The sequence below is a fragment of the Fulmarus glacialis genome, unplaced genomic scaffold (genome assembly GCF_000690835.1).
Source record: "Fulmarus glacialis isolate BGI_N327 unplaced genomic scaffold, ASM69083v1 scaffold5745, whole genome shotgun sequence".
Lineage (NCBI taxonomy): Eukaryota > Metazoa > Chordata > Aves > Procellariiformes > Procellariidae > Fulmarus > Fulmarus glacialis.
The window spans coordinates 34024-59179 of NW_009214805.1; the positions used below are offsets into that span (position 1 = coordinate 34024).

Consider the following 25156-nt stretch of genomic DNA (forward strand, 5'->3'; position numbering starts at 1 on the left):
AAGTTTCATGTGGTCTCTGCAGAAAATAAATGGTTGCAGAAGTGTGAGTATTAACTGAAGATGATGTTTATGAGAAGAAGAAGAAAAACTTGATATTGATCCTGACATGAATGGAAGAACACAAGTGCAATTTCATTCAAACACCTAGGTAAATCTTCTCCCATTGAACCGGGTTATTGACTTTCTATTAGGCACCTGGCAAACAACACTTATTGAGACTTCACGGGTTAAAAATTAGAAGTAGTTTGCAAATTGGTCTGCCAAGAAAATGAAAACAGGCATCCTAAATGGAGGATTGGCAGGCTCACTACTGTACATCCTCTCCTACTGCAGTCCCAAGAATCCCAACACCTTTAACCAGAACCATCATTCAGTTTTGCCCACAAAAGTGAATTGAAACCCTGCATATTTTAGAAACACTCAGACTGCTAATGAGAATTTCACAGTGGTTAGTATAAAAGTAGCCCAGCTTGGATATTGTAACTTCTGGCTACTTTCCACATACAATGAAAATTTATCAAGTAATTCTTTAGAAGATAGCATCTGCAAATTTATAACAGTTCACTGGCAAGAAACTAATGCTTCATACTCCCTCCCGGAGTATTGGTAAATCATTTACTTTATTTCCATCAAGCTCTTACTGATGCAAACCAAAAACTGACAATAAAAAAAATAATTTACTGAAATTGCAATTACAGAATTTAAAAAAATAACTCTTATCCTAAGTATGACAGAAAGCATTGTTACGAGAATAGTTATTATTTTGCATTATTTAGGGACAACTTATAAGAAGTAAATGTGTGCAAAGTTACATGGATGACCATGACAGGAAATAAGATGATGCTCATGATACTAACCTATTTACAGTCAACATGCACCCACATGTGCTCAGCCATTTCTACAACTGCTTATTTGCAAATTTTAAATGAAGAAATGCCGATGGTATATTACCCAATTTAGAAGAACAGTTGTTGAAAAGCCTGACAGAATGCATTACACATTTAATGTAAAATACATTTTTGTTTTGTAAATTACTGTAGACATATGATATTCTCAGTCACTAAGAAAGTAATGAAACTAGTAAAACCTAAGACTACTAGGGATACACACTTTGCATTATCCTAGAAAGAAAAGCAAGTCCAAAGTGATTTTAATACTGAGTTTCATATAATTTTTTACCTTTTTTTTTTCCTTTTCCATATCACTAGGTAATTGAAATAGCCAGAACAAGTAATCACTTAAACCCTCATTACCTTATAGACCTGGCCAACAGAGGCATGCTGCACGCACGAGCACCCCAGTATATTAAAAGAAATGTATCTAACAGGATTAGCTTTCAAGATGTGAACTGCATTGATTTTTTTGCTGAAAGCCAGAGGAAAGAAAAACATCCATGGTTTGCAGTGAACATTCAATATTTTAAAAGCTTCACCTTGACTGACACAGAACAGGTAGGACTGAGGTCAGAAAAAAAAATGCCGGTCTAGTCAATACAGTAACTGAGTGACAAGAAGTTACCAATATCCTCTCATTCCTAATGCTTTATAAGGCAAGAGAAATTCAGTTGTTCTTCCAAAAGCTTATGTTACATTACCTAGTGAAGAACACCTGAGAAAGTCCTTTTCTGAAATTCAGCAATGATACCCTCAATAATATGAGAACCCCTTAAAAATACTTGTCACCTAGGGCAAATACATCACTCACAGTTAAAATAATCCAGCAGATTTCTGGTTAATTCTAGAATTTTCCATTGTATTTTAAAACTGGACTTGCTCGAGTCTAAGTTCCACTTTCTCCACCCACGTTACTCACAACCCTACAGCAGCTGCCTGTCAGGGTGTGAGGGCCAAGCCCTTGGAGGAGCAGGGTGTCCGGTAGCAGAACAAGGACATAATCGCAATAGCTTAAATTCCACATTCAAACATGCAAAGGATTTTATACCTAATGTATCAATGGATTGCTTTCCACAGGTCCATCAGCTTTTACATTTACTCAAACACAGAACTAAGCATTTCTTTTTTTGCCCTCAGTGAGAAAGCTATGATTTGTTCCTGTACAGAGCTACCAGACTTGCAGCTTCTCCTTCTGACCCAGAGATCTGCCAGCACAGGCAGTGCATACCAGAAGGCCAATACTAGATGGAGAAGTTTATGAAGGCTCCATTAAGCAATTGAAGATTCAAAACCTCTACTTTTGCTTTTACCCTGATTTCTGTACAGGAAACCATTAACACAGAATAAATGTTACTGATGGTCAAGAGAAAGAATAAATTAAGAGTACAATCATTTTGCTGAAGGGCAAGTTATAAGCATAGATATTCAAATTAGGGTGTTTATTTGCGAGCCATCAATATTAGCCTGAAGAAGCTGAAAAAATGAAGACAAAGAAAAACACAACCCTAAAATATGCACAGGTTTACACTTCCTACTTCTGGATTCCAGCGAGAGAACTCAAGGTAATTAAGTTAATGTGCATACGTAGCTGAAGGATTGAGGCCAAGGGGGGATTAAAAAGCAGAAACTATAGCAACAGACTAGGCACAATAGCTGAAGCATTCAGCGCAAGTGAACTTTTCCCCTTTAAACCTGTGGACGCTACAGAAAATCCAATTCAAATTGTGACTAGGTTAAATCGTAGCATGGAAGAGTTTTAGAAAGGTAAATACCACAATTCAATGCAAGAGTTTCAAATTTACTGTAAGAGAGCTGGTCAGCTTTACAGGCAAGTTTTCTTTCTCCCTCCTCCCCCTATATACTATTATAGGGAAAGCCTTTCAATCCCTTTCAGGAATACTGCAATATGCAGACAAAATTGTTTTATAAATCTCACTGTAGATATAAATAACTGTCTTTTATTGACTTAAATGAATTTTCAAGTCTGTCTTAAACCCCTACAAACACAATAGTTGTTTGTATTTGCAGATTTTTATCAAATGCCATGTATGTAAACCAAAGACTGTTTTGTTAAATATTATATTACATGTATATGACATATAAATCTAACACTGCAGATGCATGTTACTATGAAATGAACAGACATGAAGCTAAATTATCTACAAATATATGCATAGCACAGCTTTATTTCTACACAGCTACAGAACACTGTTAGATATAGTTACAGTTCAAATGTATTGTGATATGTGCAAGATATAACTTTTCTAGAAAAACAAAACAAAATAATTCTCAATTTAACAACACTAACTACAACTTCTATTCTCTTTTTCAAAAAGAACATCTCCACATGACAGAAAATAGGTGCAATGAATTTAATACACCACCCTTTTTTTCCCCTGAAAACTGGGAATAATTTACCTAGAGGTGTAATTGTATGACTGTAAGCACAAATGAAAGGCTTAAGTAATTTTTGTTACTCTGGCAATAAACACAAATACAATTAAGCAAAAACAAAACGAAAAAATTACTCTGCCATAAAGAAGTAACATTTCTGAAAATTACTTTTGAGTTCTTGACAACTAACAAGTTCTGTTTGTCTGACTGTCATTTTTGCTTTCCAGAGCAATACAAACAATACTTGTTTAGCATATCAGTATATAAAATTCTCTTGTGGACTTGCCAGTCATTTGGGATTGCTTTGTATGAAAGGTTCCCTACTTTCTGCACAGTACATAAATTAATGTGTATGCCAAAACCAGTAAGCATTACTGCATACATATAGAATAAACAAAGATGTGAAAAAGTACCTCTGCTTTTAAATTTTCTGACTCTTATCTTTCAGCAAATTACTTACTGCACAGGCAAATTGAGAGAATCTAATTTTTGTTCAAAGGAAAATCTGAATGACTTAAATTTAAACATTTATTTTCAGATTTAAAAAACTAAAAAAACCAAAAAAACCCAAACCAAACAAAAAAAAAATCCAACAAGGCATCAACCAAAGTTTTGGCCCAAACCAGGTAACATACAGACAAGTTGCTCTGCTGAGATAAACACCTCCACAGCACAGTTTTTACTCAGCACTCAATCTCCGGGTGATTTCTGTATTAGACAGGATGCCTGCAGACTGCCCTGCCAAACACTGCTGTCACCTCAAGACTAGAATTTCATAGCCTAGATTTTTACGATAAAGGTATCAAGAAGCTGACTAGCTGAATCTTCATGACAGGTTTTATGATTTAATTGATATTTCTAGGACAGACAGGAAGACTAATCTTCATAATCCTAACCTGTAAGCCTCAAAGAAATCAATAAAGCTTAATAAAGCAATAACTGGAAGCAAGGAATTTTTTAGTTTGGTAACTGGTTTTTTGAGTTAAAAAGAACAAAGTGCGCATGTGATATAAAAATGAGAGGCTATATGCTATTCTGGCAAAATACTGAAGAATTTGTCATAAAGGACAACAACTTATTATTGCTAAATATGTGAATGCACAAAACCTATGCCAGTCCAGCTCAATGATCTGACTGATTTTGGAGGTTGTGGCCAGCGCAAGAATTCCTAAAGACACAGAAATACTGAAATGGTAATGATGCAGTAACTTCAGGGAAAGATTTTTCAGATTAAAAAAAAAAAAAGAAAGGAAGAAAGAAAAAAGTAATGATTATGTAATCTCTCGTGTATAATTCCAAGTATAGTATATTTTGTTTAAGATTTATTATAAAACAAAATCAATGTAGACCCCCTCAAGGGGTAAAAAGCAATACCATCATACTCCACTCAGAGAATAAAGGAGTAACAATAGGATGGGACAGGCCCATTTAAGACATAAAAACTCCCCAAGTCTTTCCTGCACCCTAGTAACCATTTTAAAACCTCATCAGCATGCTGCCCCTTCAGCAATCAAGGTTAAGTACACAGAGTAGCTTTGGATGGAGGATGCCCATTTCTTTATCGTGTTTCGTGAAATCACTATGTAGGAAGAGACTTCTAATGAAGAATGTTTATAAACCATTTTCAAGCAAGTGAGTTCCTGGGCGGTCTCTTGCAAATACAAGTCATCTGTGAACTGAGCAATGAATATCAAAGAATATAACAAGCTGCATTCTGGTCATAAACTGCTTTCTTTTTCAACCGTAGTTTGCCTATTGCTGTGCAAATAGCACCATTTCTGCAGTGAAGCTCTAGAATAATAGAGCTTGTTACTTATGTATTACTTTACCTACAAAAATTTCCCCCGTCCTGCTCCTGTGCAGCTCCCTTCTACTGATCAACTGGTAAAACCGGAATGAAATTAAGTGCAACGTTATTTGCCTCGTTACAAAAAGCTGGGAAGTTTTTTGCCACCAGCAGTTAAATCAATGGAACATTTATTGCCATTAATATTTACGAGCACTATTTTGTTTTTATTCTTAAGTGATTCACCTCAAATTTCAATTTATTGTGAAAAGCACCTGGAAAACATCTTCCACTCAATTTCCATTCCAATAGAAACATTCTCTTTTTTCTGCTTCACATACCACTCCATCCTGTGCTTTTGATTTTCTCAAGATTTCTTATAAAATGTACTCTTAACAAGCCTTGGAATATTTTAATCTATTAAAGTAAATAACGCAATTTTAAATATCTTTCAAATTTTTATGATGGTGACATTCCAATGAAGCAAAGAAAAAATAAATGCAAACATCCAAAACTGATTGCCCAAATGTTTGCAGGTGTTAACACAGTATTTGCTTTCCATCATGATTTTTAATTGTACTAAAATTTGTAATGATGCCGTAAATATGTACATTTTATCCAGTTAAAAAAAAAACGTTTGTCAAGAGAGAAAATAGTGAGGTTTGTCTACTACTTTCTTTCAGCTCCACACACTCTAGACAAAACAGTAATATGAGTTTGTCAAGTTGTCAGAATTAAATAACTGTTAAAGTATTTAGGGAAGTAACATCCAAAATACATCTATTGTAAGACCCGACCTTTTTGAAAGTCAACTCCACCATTTAGAGATCAAACAAACCAACATTGTGAATAAAACATACAGAAGAATGCATTATGGCATGTTTGATGCACAGCCTTTAAAGAAACATGGATTAATAAGGGCTGAGTTTTCTCGGGTTTTTTTAGTTTACTTTGAAGAAATCCTTCATCCCTACATGGTCCTCTAAGCTTTAGCAGCATTTCTTTCCAGATTATCATCTCTTATCTTCCAGACCATGCCAAAACAAGGTAAGCATTAGGGACCTTAAAACAACTTCAGTTGTTCCTAAAGATCCATTGTATCAAATGTAAGAATTTGCTACACCTAGTCACAGTTCTGCCTTTGTAATATACGTGGAATAAACTTGTACTTCTCCTACTTGGGAGAGCAATATGTCAGTCAGAAGCTGACTCCAGTTTGTTTTTTCACCTTGGCAGAGGGATAGTTATGCTCTGCTGCGCACAGTAAGAGGACCTGACAGAAAGAACATATTATCTACGTTCTCCTGAGTCCTCTGCATCTCATGTTTGTGCTCTTCAGCTGACGATCATGCCATGACAATACATGAGATCTTTCTGGCACAAGGGAAACAAAAAAACAAAAAAAAGTAGTGTACACCAATGGGAAAAGACCTCTCACACACACCCTGCAGAAGCAGAGTTACTTGCAGTCCTTGCAGGGTTATGTGAACAAGCCAAGGGCTCCATGCATTCTGCATTCTTGCATGAGCCTACAGAGGTGCAGCTACAAACTTTCCCTTATTTTCTGGCCAGTAAATTCTCTTTTAGGTGCCAGCTACCAAGGCTGAGAAATAATATGGGTGAAAGGATCCATGATGGCTGTAGTACCTCATGTAAGAAACATCACTTCGGGATATGTAAATGCCCTTTCCTCTTCCATCTTTGTGGATCCAATTGCACGTGACTGACACAGGTCTTTCTGCTCACAGGATGATGGAAATGAGGAGTGCCAGTCACATCAGTCAAGCAGGCACTCAAATACTGCTTTTTTAGATCTAACATCAAGCTCTCGCCCATGCGAGTGTGCAATGCTCACAGATTTACGTGGAATGGCCCACATCTCAGCTTTGTGGATTTCAGGATCAGTAGAAGTACTTGAGCCGTGGCAGAGCAAGTGTTGACAGGCAGCTATGAAGTACAGCCACCAGCTGCCAGAACAGCATGATGCATTGAGTTACCCACTTAGAGGGACTCAGTGATGAAATGTCTCGGCCTTTAAAGTAGCTTCCTACTGACAAAAAGAGACTTAATCTCATCAATGTCACCATGTTAAGCCAGGCATATGTATAAATAATGCCATTTCTTCTTTAAACTGGAATGCATAATATAAGTTGACTGGCTGACTTGTGCAAAGGGTTGAAAACATGCATGGCCACTTTGTCCAAAGAACTGAAAAGACAGAAGGAGCTTGTGCTTTCCTTGCACCTATTCTGTTTCTTAGAAGAGAAAGAAGGATTATCTGGTGGGCACTACTAGGGTGTCTCTAAGATTGAGTGCCACTCTGTCACAAGCAAGCAGGCTCAACTGGGATAAAAAAGCCAGGCTGGAGTGATGTGCTGGCCTGGGACCGATTGGTGGTACCTTGCTCACTGACACTCTTACGCAAACTGAGTAATGCATGCAGCTGGGATGTCTCTTCAAGGATAGATACAGCCCGTTCAGAGATGTTATGCTAGACTCTAGAAAGATCGAGCAGGTAAGGGCATGAGTAGAGTCCCCTGAACTGTGTCACCATATGCAACAGCCGTGAGGACATAGCTGATGCTTACATGGGATGCTTACATCATGAAATGCAATTTTCAATAGCAGGAGGTGATCTTCAGCTGGCAAGTCTCTCACAGTAGCACTGTTGTCCCTTGTAGCAATCAAAATTCCTTCCTGTTACCCATTGATCAACTCGGAATCGCCACTCCTTGGCAAGGTACTTGGCTGGAACTGGATTGTGCTGGACTTGAAATAAAATGACCCAACTAAGTCCCAACTAGTGGTGAGGGGAATGAAACTCCCTCATTATTTCAGTGTTGGATGAGGCTGGTAGTTCCCGACCAATGTAGAAAACATCCTTTCCTTTCCTCTGCCTCCTGCCTCTCCTTATAGGCCCAAAGATCACAAAAGCTGAGAGCAGTTTCCTGTGTACGAAGGTCAATGAGGTAGGCCGCTGCACCGGGGTTTGAAGACTGCCTTCAAAGACACCTTCAGGAAGCACAGCCTGAACCTGATGCTCTCTCTTGGTTTCCACATCTGGGAACGCAAGTAGACCGCATGCAAGTCAGGGACACATGCAAGTACCTCAGCAGGACACAGCTTCTGCTGAATCAATCAGAAGCATCAGGTCACTGTATGATGGCAACAGCTTAAAGCCAGAGGGCTTAATTTATATGGCTGTGCAACGTTGCCATGCCAAAACACACACATAAAAATCAGCTGCCTGAAGATCTTTGCATTCTAGTTTTATGAGTGAATGAGCAACTATTGCACGTGTTCAAATCATTATACAAGGAAGACAGACAGACAAGAAAACACCAAAATAGCTATGTAACTTAAACCCTAGAATAGATAGATTCAGGATTCCACTTGTGGCCACATCTACCTGAAAGACCATATAGACATGTAATACAAACTAGAAGAACAAAACTGTCCCTCCCTAGCTGAGGTGAGTAACCACCATCTGTTTTCAAAACATTTTAAGATATACAGTGGAATTTGAACTAAGTGAGTATCTCCTAACTATAGACTTAGCAATAAGGAGTGCCCTCCATGTTAAAAGTACATTTAAATAATCTGTTACAAGGATAAAATGAAGGACAAAGTTCTGTACACCTAAATACAGATCATGTGATGCACAGAGCCTATACCAAGACAATTGTCTTGACGTGCAGGCAACTGCATGTCTTACACAAAGCGAAAGAATTAACTGCTGCTTACCTAGGCAACCTACCACTACCACCTGTTAACCTGTACTGCCAACCTCTTCCATTCCTCTGTTTTCTTAATATACCTTCTTAGACAATTCAAACTCTATTTCTTTGCCATCATGAAGATTAAAGACATGCTGAAAACCAGTAAACAACAAGATAAGTCTTTTGAGAGAGACAAAGTGCATGAGAGGATAATCTACATGCATCTTACTGATGCTTCTATTTATTCCTTTAACCTTTAAACATGCGGCAATAACCTACAAGAGGCAGTTTTCAAATGCAACTGAAGCACAGTGCAACGTATTAGTTCAGACAACTGAAGCTGGACCTTTAATAGTATACCCAATTTGGCTGATGGTGTAAAATCTCACTGGAAGATGTACGTCACCATAGTGTGACTGTGCATATTTATATCTGATCACTGAAATAAGTGAAACAGCTTTTATTTCAACACAAGAAAGCCAGGCAGGTAAGTGCTCTAGGAAGGAAATTCTTCTTTGTCCCTTTACCATCACCTAGAGTAGGAGTTGATCTTTACAGTATTCTTTACAGTATTCTACAGTAGCTTGTGATTTCAGTAAATTGATTCTTAAAATCTTGAATACAAGGCATTTGGTAATTTGAACTATTAATTAGCCTGTTTATTTGAACACATTTTACATTCAAATTGTTGTAACATTCCCTTTCTCTCTCAATTTTGAAAATTGACCCTCATGAAGAGCTACTGGTGACCTACAGGAGTAGGCTGAAGTCTTCTAGCTGTAAGAAATTATATCAATAATTGATTGTAAGTGGGACCTCTTAAAAGGTCAGCTTTCTTCAGCAACTAAACATCACCTCTTCTGAACAGAAGATTAGGTCAACAGAATTTCTTTCATTAGTTCTCATATGTGCGTGTCCACATTTGCTTTGTCTTTCTACACAAACACACAGAGAAACATATTAATTTCAGTGTCTGAATAACTATATTAGAAAAACTAACACAAATTGAAGGTTAATTTAAAGCAAAAATTGAACCCATTTACTGCAAGGAGAAACTTGGATGGGAATTTTCAAATATCAGAGAATTAAATACTCAAATCCCATTAAAAGTCAATATATATTGGGCACTGACCTTTCCAAAACTCTTCTAAAATTCTTAACTATAATGGCACTGATTAAGTTAAGCAAAGGTTGCATGAAAATGTTATCCCTTATTGGAGAAGGGGAAAAAAAAAAAAGAAGAAAATATCAACCAGCAAAAATATTGTGTACTCCCCCCATATTACATAGCTATCCCTTAAAAAATACAGTCTGAAAAGTAGTAACTTTTTTGTACAAAAATGATTTACACATCCATTATTTTTTTCATGAGTCAACGTAAGTATGGAATTTCAAGTGAGAAATTTATACAAACACTTTAATAATACAATACAGAAATCTATTCTAAAAATAGCTTTAAATAAAAATACAGAAATATGGAGAATGATTTAGTGTCTTTTTAGTCTGATGTCATAAAGCTGGAGCCACCTAACAACAAAGCAAACTTTTTACTTATTTCACAACCCCTAGCACCCCCTTCCCAGGATTAGGAACAAAGCATAGCAATGGAAATAGCAAGGTTGTTTTTACACATAAGAAATGGTGAGATTTGGGAGAGTCCATAGGAGGACTCAGAGGCTTCCTTAAGAAGTGAACAACACAAGCAGGGTACCGTAGGAGATGACTCTTGCCCCCCTCCAAGTTTTCAATTTACAGACTTGTAACAGCATATCATCTGGGCTTAGGGACATTATGCAGTCGAAGATTCTCTCCCTTTTCCCCTCTTTAGGATGAAATTATCAACACTATTCTGAAATGTTTGGACTAGCCTTAGCACTGCATTGTGTCTATACACCCAGTAATGAAGATGAATCATTCCTATTTTCACTGTAGCTGTAAGCAAGACAATTCCTTTTGCATCTTTAAAAATGTTTAATATAATGCCGTATTTAAAGTCAATTTAAAGAAGCTGTAATACATAAATACTAAATATATCCAAAGGAATAACCATAGTAGCAACCTTCCAATTTCCATGGAAACCCTACTTAGAACACAGGATACAAATCCTAGACAAATGTTAATCTCTTAAACCTATATAAATTCACACTTTGAAGATGCAGTCTACAAACAAAAAAGTGACTGCAGTATAAAGCACCAATATTCAAAAAAATGTAGCAAGCAGCAGAACTGTTGGTGCTCCTGATGCACAGAACTTCTCAGAGTCAGCCTGTACTACGCTATGCTAATAGCAGCAGGGGTGCTATGCTAATAGCAGCATCTAGAAAACAACACACCATGGCAGTAATGAAAATAACTTGGAAACTGATATCTTCCCATGCATGGGGTGGCAGTGCAGAAAGGTGGTCTGCATAGCTGTATTCTATTAAAAAAAAAAAACAAAAACCAAACAACAGCCCACAAACAAAAACAACCCCCTAAAACAAAAACACAGAGGGAAAAAACAAAACAAAAATGCAAAATTGGGGGCGAGTTAAGAGAAAATCTCTGATCTCTTCAAGCTCATTCCCTACCAGAGGAGAGTTCTTGGCAAAAGCTGAGGCTTTAGACATGTATGTTCAGCCAGACAGAGCATTAAAGAAACAATGTAGGACATACCACGTGGCAGCTGAATTAATTGTTTCTCTCCTCCAACCAGGCATTAAAAACTATCACAAGGATAACTTCCTAGGGCTAACAAATACACGGAATGTAACAACACATTAACCTGGCCTGACAGACTTACATACTTTAAGACCTTTCCCAGGACCCTGAAAAACAAAACAAAACAAAAAACAACCCCCAAAAACCAAATGAACCAAAATAGAGGTGCCTACTTCCTGTAAGCCTCTCTATACCTTGAGCCTCTGTGTTGCAGAATCTAGTAAGTTACTCCTTTTCTCGTTGCAGAGGGTGAAGTTCATGATTTGGAGAAGGTGTAAAATGAAGCAGGAGTTAGGCAAAGACCAGACTGGGCACTAAAGACCACTTCGTGGCTACTGACAATCAAATACAGCGGGACAGAAAAGAGCACTGACAACTCACCTACTTGGGAAGCACAGATGTCATTACCTGGATATGTAGAGCAAGGAAAGCCCCCATACTATACAGGCTGAAGCAAAATCATGATGCAAGTATTCTCCTAAACATATGTACTGGAAGAAAAGCTACAACTGGGTCAAGGTCTAATATCCTGTAAGTATATGACAAATGGCTAATGCTTGTCCCAACAGTACAATCAATTCCCTCAAATGACACTATACAGAAGACAGAAGTTTAAACAGATGCACAGCCAAGCAGTTCCACTGATAATCTTTTACAAATTGAAGTGACCGTCATGGATTTCTGAAGGAATGAAATACATAAACTCAGCTTTTTTGCTTCCTGATAATGTTTTAACTAATGCATGACTATTTCTATCTCAATAACATATCTTCAATTTTTTCTTGATTAATATTGAGCCAATTAGTTTACTCTTAATTGCCAATGCAATGACAAGAATTTAAGTAATTCTTTAGTATCTTTATCTGCTGTTTGACACATTTCACATTAAACGAAGAATGGCATATCCAGCTGAGCTTCCAAAGCTAATTTAGACAGGGAAAAAAGATCAATCCCCTGTGTTAGAATCTGACTGGGTTCCAAATTAAATGGTCTGAAACCTCACAGCCAGCAAGTAACACATTCTAGGTCTCCTTGGTTTGAAATCTAAAAGCATAAGTTTTACCTTCAACCACACTATCTTACCAGAACAGATGTGAAAAATACCTATAATGTAGCGGAGAGCTAAGTGGAATCAGAAATACACTGGGAAACAGGTGGAACTCAGATATATTCATTTTAAGGTTTTCACACTGTAGAGGACAAAAACCAATTTATTCACTTTCTAGTGGGCACAAAACAAAATGGCACTCCCAGTGACTGTGCCACATTTCTTAATTTTTCTGCAGAAATAATCCTGTGCAATAACAGTCAAATAAAAGTAGAGGAAAGGCGATACTAAGCTTAAGAGTAGCAGACTTACATGCATATGGTTAGAAATTAAGTCAGTGTGAACACAAGTAAAGTACTCTAAATTCACCTACAAAACACAGAGGAAGACAAAAATAATCTTCAAATTGTTAGTAATGTTGTAATGTTTTTTCTGTAAAGTAAATCAGATCTTGTCCCCTCGAGAAATGCTCATCCAATCAACCAGTCAACTACTTCCAACACAGGGTAGGGGAAGAAGTTAACCATTTTGAATTTTCAGCTCAAATGAATTTTGGAAAGATAATACAAATTGTTTTCTAATTTGTTCAACTGCTTAGCATCCAAGTGCATCAAAGCGCGATTTCATTCATTTTTGTCATGACACAATGAGGCATAAGAACACAACACCTTTACATGACAAAGCAACCCAAGATGAGTAGTATTTCAGATTCTCTGTTAAAAGTTAACTCTGAAGTGCACACTGCCATCACAGAACTAGAATTTCAGGAAAGATAATTCTACCACAGATACATGATTGTCGTGAAGCTTATAACCATACATATTTATCCATTTCAAATACCATCAGTAACACAGAACTTCTGCCGATGAAAAAACAGATTAAAGAAAAAGGGTAAAAAAAACCAGCTGGATAATCCTCAGTAATATTGGATTATAAAATGCAGAAGTTTTGACTGTACTGATAATCTTTAAAAATTACTCAGCACTATCTTAAAAATGAGACTGAGTGAAATAAACTGTCATTATTCATTCTTTAAAAGAGATCAGATAAAGTGTGTTCAAGACTGATAGTACAGGAAAGATAGTAAGCATAGAATACAAGCAGCCCCAAATTCTCAGTCTCAAATATTGTGACTACGTACAACTGCGCTACACAGCAGAAACTGTGACATGATTTTTAGAGGTGACAGCACTCATTTTAAGGGGAACATCATTTGGCTATCACCCAGCAGAATAAATTTGGCTGAGAAGTCGATTCAGGCAGATGAAGTTACATATCTGGATCTTAAGACACATACATTAACATTCTTATCCTTTAAACATTCAAAGATTCCAAAACAAGTACTATAGCTTACCAGAAAATCAGAATCAAAACCTAAGAACCAATGCATATATTTAAAATGAAAAAGGAAACTTAAAGTATAAATTCTAAACTTCTCTAAATGAAAAATGAAATTATACTTTGATATACACTCACACCCGCTGCCATGATAATGTTTTCATAAACGTACAGCAAGTTTTGAAAGATTACCTGGTAAAAATACCATCCACAATACCAATTGTCGACTCCTCTGCGGGAACATAAGAACCAATCTGTGCCATGACTGTGATCAATGCAACTTGCTTTATGTAGGAGCTCTTTCCTCCCATGTTGGGTCCAGTTATTATCATGACCCTTTCACCATCTCCCTGGAAACACAGAACAGTGGTCAAATACATTGTCCTGCACATGGTGCTTTTATAAGAAAGTCTGGTGTGCATATGTGCTTAGAGGGATAAAGGACAAGTCCTCAGGATTAAACGTTCTGTTTCTAGGTGAACAGCTTCCTTCATTCTTGGATTTCATCACATTCACTTTTCAAGATATTATGAAGTCTCAGATGGATAAATTTTCCTAAGACCTCTCCAGACTGGTGAGAAAGAAGCATTACAATCAGCCTTCATTACTCTTGAGCAAAATGAACAGAGTGAGGACAAACCTTCCCTTTCTCCACCAAGGAGCCAAGAAAGCACTCCAAGAACTTTCTGTGCAATTTTCTTTGGAGAAAGAGAGAAATTAATCAGCTTTTAGCATAGCTGTCCTAATTTGGTTGTGATCTTGATTCCTCTCCCGTTAGAGTTCTCATTGCCACATGGGGACAAGATCTGGCAGACAAAGACCTGACCTAGATTTTACACCCATTCATAATTGTCTGCCTTGGTACAACATACAGACATTCAAACAGACTGGCTACAACAAGAAATGAAGACATTGCCGAGTTTGGCAATACTTGACTGCAACACAGATAGTGAGTATACTGCATCTAATCTCTGATTGATCAGTGAATCTAACCAGTGAAATCCTATGGAAAATGAAATCACGAGCAAGAGCTTGTCTCAGTTCTCTATAGTACTGCTACATGTCTAGGGCTCCAGAATAAAACTGTCTTCCTCTGGTGCAAGACAATTGCTAATACAAATTAAAACTCATCAATGAATCTATAAAGCTTTCTCATAGCCTGAATCAGGACTAGGAAATTATGCAAGGACTTCAGACAACTAGACTTTTCCTTTCTACTGGATACATACAATGAAATCCAGCAATCAATGAACTAACCAAAAGTCAGCATATTCCATTGCCCATGGGAGGGACATGCAAGAAAGGACAAGCTGTGCATGATGAACATTAGCCATCCTACTTAGGAAACTTGGAATTGATCAGGCACTGTGACCAAAAAAAAAAAAAAAAAAAGAAAAATCTCCACAGAATAAATCTCCACCTCACGATCTTTACAGATTCATTTTTTGATCGCACTTTGATTCTGTTAATAGGGAAGAAAGTAAAATTCATATAGGACTGTCACTTTTATAAGATCATACAGAAGATACATGCAACCGGTATTTATTATATGTAAAAAGCTGTTTAGCTTTTGCTAAGAAAACCCATCCATAAGGAAGTCGCAATAAAGTCAAACCCCAGAAAATGCCATTATCAGGAATAAAGGATGGATGTAATAAAATGCATATGACTATACGGGAACAAAATTCGTAACATTCTAGTCTCCAAGATATAGTTTCAATACTGCTACTAAAATTTCACCAGGGCCACTATTTGGCTCAACACAACAGAATTTAGAGATACTTAAAACCAGAATGAGTTAATCTGTTAAAATCCACAGATTTCTTGCATGTGTTTGGTATCCCGCCAGGGTCACTCCAACCATGTGAGACTGGTGGCTGATTTGCAAAGCCAGCTTTCAGAAGGAACATATGCTGTAACATCAGACCAGAGAACCCATCTGCCCTTACAACTGCATACAACCATAACACCTAATTGGAATTTATGGCTGAACTTAAAAGTACTAAAAAAATCCATGAATATTTGGGGAGGAGAGGGGGAACAGAAGAATAAGATGTTTATTTCAGGGCACTACAGGAAAGCTTCTCCTAAAGTTAGATGTTTGACAACATTTCAGCTGAAAACATGACTGGAGATACATTTCCTGCTGAAAAACCAGAGGCATTTTAACAAACTGGGTTCCCACCCAGCTCTCTCAAAAAAGAGAGAACCCAAACCAACAGTAGAGCCAAAAGTGATTCTACCATGATCACTTGATTTTGTAATATTCAGTATTTAGAAAGCTAACATAAGAATGGGACTAACAGGGAAAAGTGCATGATGATTACTGAATGAAATGCTGAATTGTAAATGCCATCTGTTGCTTGTTCGGAGTTCACAAATAATTTTGAAAACATTCCCTGAAGTATTACACAATATCTGTATCATCGTTCAGTATAGAACAGCATTTAAAAATATTTCCAGAGAAATACATACAAATTTGAATGGTGTTTATCACAGCAATGCTCCACATCGACATCCGTTTCATACCTTTTCTATATTTACCATATGAAAAGGCAGTTACGTATTCAGTGTTAAGTTGCAAGCGTATTTTTTACATTCAATACAAACAGAAATGCAGTATTTCAAAAAAAGATATAGGCAGGTAAATGTTTAGCAAAAAAATGTCAAGAGGACATGTAATTTAAAAGACAGATTTTAGTTTTTCAGGAAAAAAAGAAGAAGGAAACAAACTAAAATATGCTCAGAAACAGGTATGCGAAATAAAATACGGCAATGTTTCCCACCTATGGTAATTGCGTATTTATAGCAATTTTAGGTAATTTAGGTCATACAATTTAGGTAACATTGCATAGGAAATGTTATGAAGTAGCTCCCCACTTCCTTTGACCTCTTGACAACAATACCAAGCAAGTAATAGGCTTACTACTTCTCAACATCAATCTCTATTGCAGAAAACAACAGCCAGAGGGAGACTTATGGGTAACATACAGCCTGCAAGATACACATGGGGGATCTTTATCATATGTTAATATGAAAGGCTTCTTACAACTAATGTGCAGTCTACACAGCATGTACTTGATACTACTTAGTGAAGAGTCAGAGCTCCAAGTCTGCATTGTCAGATTAAGAAAAGCTGTATGAAATTAGTACTTCCAGAAAGACAGGAAAACACATAGTAGAGAAATACCTAAAAAAAAAAATATAAGCTATCTTAGATTTAATTTGGAAAACTGAGCTTGTAACATGTTACACAGAACTTAAGTTGTTGCTATTTTGTATATTAAAAAACTCCACAAATTTTAGACAAAATTATGACAAAATGAAAACTCCTTCTGATGACATTGTTAAAAAAACTGTCATTATTCATTTGCTTTTCAAAAATAGCCATTTAAAACTTTCATTTTCCTAATTTTGAGATGACCTTTCTTTTCGTTATGCCATTCAGACTGAACAAGGTTGTAAAGAAAGCGTCTGGCTGCAAGATACCAGAAAAAGGACAGAACAGATGTGATCACATCTAGCAATATCTCTCTGAAATGCAACCACGCAGACTGTTGTATGATTAAATTATTTATTTTAACTTCCTGGCCAAGAAGCATATCCCAGATTCCTTCCCTTGAATGATTTTGAAGCTCAAACAGTATCTCAGTACTTACTGAAAGGTTAGTGGTATTTGGAACATACTGATCCTGTTCTCCCAGTAGTACATCAATCACAGGGTGCCTCCCATTTTTTATAATTATTTCTCGCCGATTATCTTGCACAATTGGTCTGCAAAAAGGAAGAGAAATTAATTTCAATGTTTATTGTAACTGCTTATTTAGAACTACTGTAACTAAAGTCTGCAGGAGGGTCAGATTTTTGTGAAAAAATACAAATGACAGAAATGAATTATTGCTGTCAAATACTTCTAAACACTTCCTTGGTTTCATTCAGTTTTAACCAAATATTAGCAGATTGGATAAAGAAATTTTAGAGTATTTTCTTCATTTTTTCATTACCTAGGGAACGTTTTCAGTCATTTCTGTGTATTCTAAAGAGCTACGAAATGAACAAGCAATAGCAACATCCCCAAACTGGAGGACAGTCTGCTTCCACCACTGCACCAACTTCTGCAAAGTGCCACCTTTTGCAGATACATTTCATATTCTCAGAATGATCTTGCTGATGAACTGGTCCAGCCTGTTACTGCATTAAGTCCTAACTGGAGCATGGGCAGTAAAGAAAATTGTCCAACTATGTATATTATGACTGATAACACATTAAACAATATAAATCAAAGACTACAGTATGACAGACCTGTAACTCTCCTATAATATCAGCAGCTCTCATAATCTGACAGCAACTACCAAACATGTACAAGAGTCATCAAACAATAACTGCCTATAGAAAGAGCTTAGTATCTAAGTTGAAACACTGAAATAACAGTACCTTTTTAGAAATTAATATGCAAACCAGATCAATACTAGTTACTTTTTTCCTCTGATCTCCAAACCATGTAAAAAGAAGTTTGGTCTCAAATGCTTCCAAAGCTACAAATTTTTCTACATGTCTACTAATATAACATGTATAATTCTATGTTACATATCTCCACATCTGAAAAGCTCCATCTCCAAGAGCTGTGTGTTCTTCACAAAACAAAAAATGCAAAAGAAGCATGTTTCTACTGAATTATGACTATGATTTCTTTTTGTTCTCTGCAACCTAGGTTTACTTTTTCATAGTAAACTGAAGTGCAGCACCAAAGTAAATGTGGCTTCATGTCTCAGCAATATTTTCCTGCATTAGAAGTACAATGACTCTGAAATAAGAGCAGCAACTTAGGAAAGTGGCAGCAACTGAGAAAAAAGAGAATACTGGAACAAAGCCACAGAATTTTTTGACTAGAAATTGACTAACAATTTGGGTGGACTTCAGAGGGAAGACAAGATGTTGAGAGTGTGACTTTTCTTGGGTTGGAGGATGATGATGCAATTTGAAAGGAAAATGGAGGTAAAATAAATGGCATATTAGGAACACAAAGCACTGGGGAAAGAGGTGCAAGCTGATCATGGTGTAGTTTTTTTAGCATAAAGATACTTCCAGCAGTTGTATAGCTGAGATTAAACCAATACAGACAGAGTCTTAGGCCTTGGGCACAAAGAAAGGAAATTTCACCCTCCATTTGTTGGATGGATAAGTTGTTTGGAGCCGTAATGTGATGGTCTGAAAAGGGAGGAGCACATACCTAGAAGCACTTCCTCCTGTACCTCTCCACCTTGCATTCAAGAGAGCGAGATGACAGCTAAATGATCTATTTGCCATTTTATAATTCTGCCCTCGTCTTTGGAAATAATTCCCTTTTTTTAACTGCTCGAGCCTCCTTCCATGTAACTGTGAGACAGGATATGGTTTCAGGATGCCATGAGCCTTGCTGACTGCCTGTTCTGGTTTCAGACAGCGAGGCCCGCAGAAGTAGGGCCTCAGCCACAGCCATTCAAAAGGTCTTCCCTGCCCTGTGTTCCCACAATCAGACAATCATGTGTCATGCAGTAAGGGGCGGGGGGGAAGGGAAGGAAAAAAAAAGGTAAATTGCTCTGGAATGCATATCACGTCCTTTAGTCATGCACCACCTTTTCAACAGTATTCCTTAAAAATTCACAGTCTGCAGAGTGGATACTCAAACATCAGATGATGATCTCTGGGCTACCTACACCACCATTTTTAGGTATCTAACTTTGCTGCCTGAGAACCCTGATACTGTAATTGTCTGTATGAAGGATGACTCTCCCAACACACAGGTCCCAAGATGCCTCAAAACTGTAAGAGGTGCTTACCTCTCTCCAACCACTGTGTGGAGCACCTGTGCTCCTGACTTCACAACTCATTTACATGCCTCAGGTAGGGTGATATGAAACAATCTTCACTTAATCAAAAAACATTCCTCCAAAACACTGAAATTAGTTAATATGAAAGTCCCATCTTTCCTTCAGTAGCCCTCCAAAATTAATTATTGACACCTTCTCTGCAGCTGAAGTTTCACTGAGAAGTCTCCTTCCTGCCAGTTTATAAGCTCTAAGCCACTCTTTAAAATTCAGTGAATTATTTAAACTCCACACAGTGAATTAATCAGATTTCAGTTTGTTTTCTCATCTGAGTATACAGAAATAAGTGAGCAATTACTTTCAAAGAGATTTTGATAGAGGTACACAAGATCCCAAGAGTCCAGAAGTGATCAATATTCTCTTTAATGCTGTATAAAAGCAGAAGCATATGTAAGTTGATTTCCCTTCATCCACATACATTTAATACATGATTTGCTGTATTTCCACAGGTCTCAAACGTTACTAATTCATATGGTTATTCCTAATTGTCCGAGCACTTGCAGTGCAGCCCCACAATGACAACGTTTAAAAAGTTACACACAGCACTTTTCAAAAGAGAGTATGTGGACTGTCTGGCAGAGGGAATGGCTGAGGACTGGAAACCAACAGCCCTTGCAGGCGTGTCTACAGTAAACCTCAGAAACAATAAGTGCTGGCCTCTAGGACAACACGCAGCAAGCTGAAGCAATGGTTCAGTGAGTGCCCAGTGCCTCTAGGGACAGAGACCTCATGGTATGGAAGAAGGTACCCCAGTGAGACTGCCTATCTCTGTGTGGGTGCAAGAGATGTTGGCTGATGAGGCGGAAAAAGACCTGAGCTGCAGGGTGTACATGCTCAGGAGCCAGCTCTGGACCAACCTCTGGGGAAGCAGGACTTGAGAGTTCATGTCTCCCCTCTGCAGAGAGCAGTGGGGACAGCCTTGGCACCACCAGAGTCCCAGGCTACGGCGCCCAGTGTCCATGTCCGGGTCTTGGGTAGAGGGAGGTGCACAGCTCATCAGATCTAACACATGATCCTAGATGAGGCATCATCACTGCTCTGGAAGCTGGCACTAACATTTACCTATTATTTACCTGAAATACATCTTTGAAACATACCTCATACACCTTAGAATCTTAGGTATTAGAAAGACATTATAAATTCAGACCTTGCGGAGAAAAAAAAAAAACAGAAGACAAAAAAATTTACATGCAAAGTCCAACATATATTTATATATATGTGAGATACAATCTACTAGACTCAAGTCAAACAATAGACAAAGATGTCAAATTTGAACTGCAATGTTTACAGATTTGCATTAAGCCCAGAAGTGTTGCTTTGCAAAATCTGATTAAGTTGAAACTACTATAAACAATTTTAATAATCCATTTTATTGTAGTACACATATTAAAATTTTTTTTTTTTAAAATACTCTCTTATAATTCCCTATAAAATCCTAAATAAAAATTAAAAATTTATTACCTGCAGTAGTCTCCTTGTTTAGCCACCTGGGCCAAGGAGAACAGACAGTCGATAGTTGCTAGGTGACCAATCGCTTTAGACACAGGGTGATAATGCTCACTAAAATGGCTATGCCAAAACAGGGAAAAATAACAGGAGGAAAAAAAGAGAAAAAAATAATTTCATACAGATACAAATGCACTGCCAAAATATACTCCATGCATGCTTCTCACAGGGCTCCTATGGTCTTTAAATTACTCTGAATTCAAATCTCCCAGCAGTGGATTAACTTACAATATGAGGACCCAATCTTAATCAAGACGGACTTCATGCTTCCGTTGTAACAGTGAATTATTTTTAAGCACAAAAAAGCAGACAAAATGAAATTCATTAGATAGCATATAAAGGGTCTGCAGTTGATCCCTGCTGCCTAAATGTGGTCTATAAAAATGCCACTGTTTATCACAGTGGCAACTGAATCCCAACGGCCAATTCACTTCAACCGTAGGTTACAGTCAAGAAAAATAAACTAAAAGTGGCTGAACAGAGGCGTTGTCTACAATTCCAATAAAATATGGTATCTAGAACAGAAAAGTCAAGAATTCTTTTTCCATTTATGGTATTGCTTCCCCCAGTAGAATAATGATGTTACCAGGAGAACAGAGTTTTCAGTAGAGTTCATTCTCTTAGTCCTCAAGAATTTATTTTCTTCCTCTCCTAGCCTCAAAGATACAACATGGAATATAAAACCAATAGGGGAGCAAAATTTAATAATTAAATAAATAAACAGAGGGGTGGGGAAGAACACTTTCTTACACACAAGTCTTCCCTTGTTGTATGCTGCTATCATACAACACTACTGAAAACAGCAAAGTGAACATGAAAAGCAGCAGAACTAAGTGAAGAAAGCTTAAATAGGTCTTCTCAAACTTACATGACTAATGTAGCGACAAAAAATTATTTTACAGAACTATTTTTGTAGTATTGCAAACGCAACACATCTGGAGAAGACTGAAGTAGAATGTTTTTCTAATTCCTACCAAATTTACAGAATTGCTGGGTTCCTACTAGAAGGCAAACCTTGGCATCAGTTATGTCCAGTGAGACAACATGGAACTTGTTAAGTTTTTGCAGTGGGGAAAAACGCACAAGTGAAAGTGAGGCAATTATCACTGCATGACATGAGGAATTTGAGTGGGTCTGTAATTCACAGAAGTAAAAAAAAAAAAATTGATAACCAGGCACCTGAAAAATCAAAGGTATTCAGAAGTTTGAGAAATATTTTTAAACTCCCATTTTAAAGATACTTTGGCTAAATAGTCAAGTAACTTCATTCAAAACTCTGATCTGAGACAAACAGATCTTCCGTGCCAGTTCTGAGGAACAATAACACTCCCATTACGTTCTAGCACGGACTCACAGTCAGTAGCAGGGTTAGCATACAAAATACAGGGCTATGGAGAATCATGCTCACCCAAGGGTGCCCAAACACCCTGAACATTTCTAACTCAAAACCCATAAGTAACACTGCAATTGTACTTAATTCTTTTTTTTTTTTTTAGTAATGACACACTTAACAGTGAAGCCATACTCTATTTCAATTAATATTAAAAGTGAATTTGTTAGCTTGTATAATAAATTCTTTTTTCATCTCATTTACATTGTACTTCAATAATAAAACTACTAGATTCAGTCTCACTCATTTACAGTCAGTCGTACTTTCGGGTTCTTAATGCTGTGATATTAGTTTTCACATTTTGAGAGCCACTTTATATATTTAATAGTTTATTTTCATCAGAATTTTAAAATCTAGAGACATCACTGCTGGTCTCAGGACTCAGTCTGCAAAGGTCTTCCCTTCAAATGCTTTAAATTGAAGAACAATATTTTAATTTATATCTTTAAAGTTGTTGTGGGCACCAAAATAGAATTATCAACTTTTTTTTTTAAGATAAAAATCTTTTTCTGTTCTTATAGCAAAAATAAAACAAAATAAAATACAATGATAAAAATTGACTCTATTTTGTAAACTCACTCTAAAAAATTTAGCCATTCAGCACTGCAGTCAAGGACTAGCTGCTCCCGGAGCTGATTCAGATGTCTGTAATTTTCTATAATAAAAGGAGAGTGGAAACGGCTGACAGCTTTCGTGCTGGAAGACAGAGAAAAGCCAAATAGGAAATCAAAGTTACTAAGCAATCAGTTACACCATCTACATGCAAAATTGGACCAGTTTTCTTACTCTCTGTGAGCCTTGAAAAGGGATGTTAAAAAAATGTTCTTTTATTGTGGTACCAAACTCCATCGATTCCAGTGATCTTTATTGTAAATAAAGTGACCGGTTACTGCACCGCTGCCCACTTAGAAGGCTTTTAAAATGTTTTTCACAATGTAGCATATATCACTGAAGTTTATATATTTCACAAAATTCTGTTCAGCAATAAGCTGCCCAAATGGATGACTTTTCTGAGATTGATTACATATACATTGAACTGCAAGAAAAAATTTCACTTTAAAGAGGAAAACTTCATGATAAGCCTGAAATAAACTTAGTAAATACAGACTGTCTTGCATGGATACTAGTTTCCATTTGGGGCACTTACTGTTTATTTATGTATTTTCATTAAGGACTCACTTTGGCATTCCTAGGCATTCCTTTACAAAATCCAGATTACCTATAATTTGCTATTCATCATCTTAATGCTGTCTAATCTGTGCAGTTTTAATACTGAATTCTTGCATAACTGAATAGAACTTCACTTCAGAGTTCACCTTAATTATGCCTATTTCTGGTGTGAGATGTCTGTGCTCACAAATTATAACGTTAAGATATTCAACTTGTTTAAATAATAAAAAAATGACTGAAAAAAAAAGCCAACTACATAATTCAGTGCATCTCTGTTTCACCTACTGGAAAAAGTATCCAAAACTATCTAAAATTATGCTTACATAACACTAAATACCAAAGCAAGCAAAGCTTGTCTGTATGAATAAGTAAAATGACATTTTAAATACACTAAGTTTATTGAGATGCACAGATATTTGCACAGCTACCTTTACCTTTCTGAATAAAATAAGAAAATTTATGAAAGATTTGTATCTACAAAATAGATGGATATCAGGACCATAGTTTTGACACTAATACATGTACTTTGAAAGATTGCGCAAATAATGTAGTGTACTAAGGATCTACCATGTAAAAACAAACGTTTTAAGAACTCCAGTTTTTCAGTTTGGTTTTGTTTGTTTTTAAGCAAAACTTATTACGGCAATAAATAAACATAACAATTTTTGTTGGTTGGTTTTCAGTTTAAAAAAAAAACAAACCACAAACACACACATGGAGCAATGAGAATGTGTACATAATTAATTGCAATAGCAAAATACCACATTTTTTTTTCTCATATATTAAAATAGAACAAACTTCAAAGACATTTTACATACCTACTAACCATAACCCAGTCAGATGGCACAAATGATTTATGGGAATTCTTGACTTCTATCATAAACTAAAACAAACAGAAATGTAATATTACACATCATGGGAAGTTAGGAAGACTACGGAACCATAATCATCATGTATCAAGAAATCTGCATGCATCAGAGGAAAATCATATTCAGCCTGAAGAGACTGAGCAGACCAGAAGCTAATGTTCTTTTTCCCCCAGAAGTGAGGGTTATGACACACACATTTTCTGCCGAAAGAGCAACTCCTAGCCTGAGTTGTTCTTGTGCCCTACCATGTTGCTGACCCATCTCTGCCCTTCTACTCCTCCATGAACTAACACGCTCTCCTCACCTCCCTCTTATCAAGCCAAAACCAGACTAAAGCTAGTAAGTCTTGCTTACCTGATCCTGACCAGGCCTTGCAGAGAATTCAGCATTTACATGGACTCTACACTATATACCACCTGTACTGAAGCTCCTTATCAGTGAGATATGCCTTCCTGCCTATGGATCAGTGATTCATA

The 25156-nt window shown here is 36.9% G+C and overlaps 1 protein-coding gene across 1 annotated transcript in view; it reads right to left on the reverse strand.

The window, feature by feature from the left end:
- The window catches only part of MSH3 (mutS homolog 3), a gene marked incomplete at its 5' end in the record, with an annotated part of 72632 nt that overhangs the window by 10819 nt on the left and 36657 nt on the right, over positions 1 to 25156 (reverse strand). The window contains 5 exons of the mRNA XM_009578697.1: positions 14071 to 14228; positions 17538 to 17652; positions 21207 to 21314; positions 23221 to 23337; positions 24630 to 24694. Coding sequence (XP_009576992.1) covers positions 14071 to 14228; positions 17538 to 17652; positions 21207 to 21314; positions 23221 to 23337; positions 24630 to 24694 — 563 coding nt within the window. The remainder of the gene's footprint in view (positions 1 to 14070; positions 14229 to 17537; positions 17653 to 21206; positions 21315 to 23220; positions 23338 to 24629; positions 24695 to 25156) is intronic.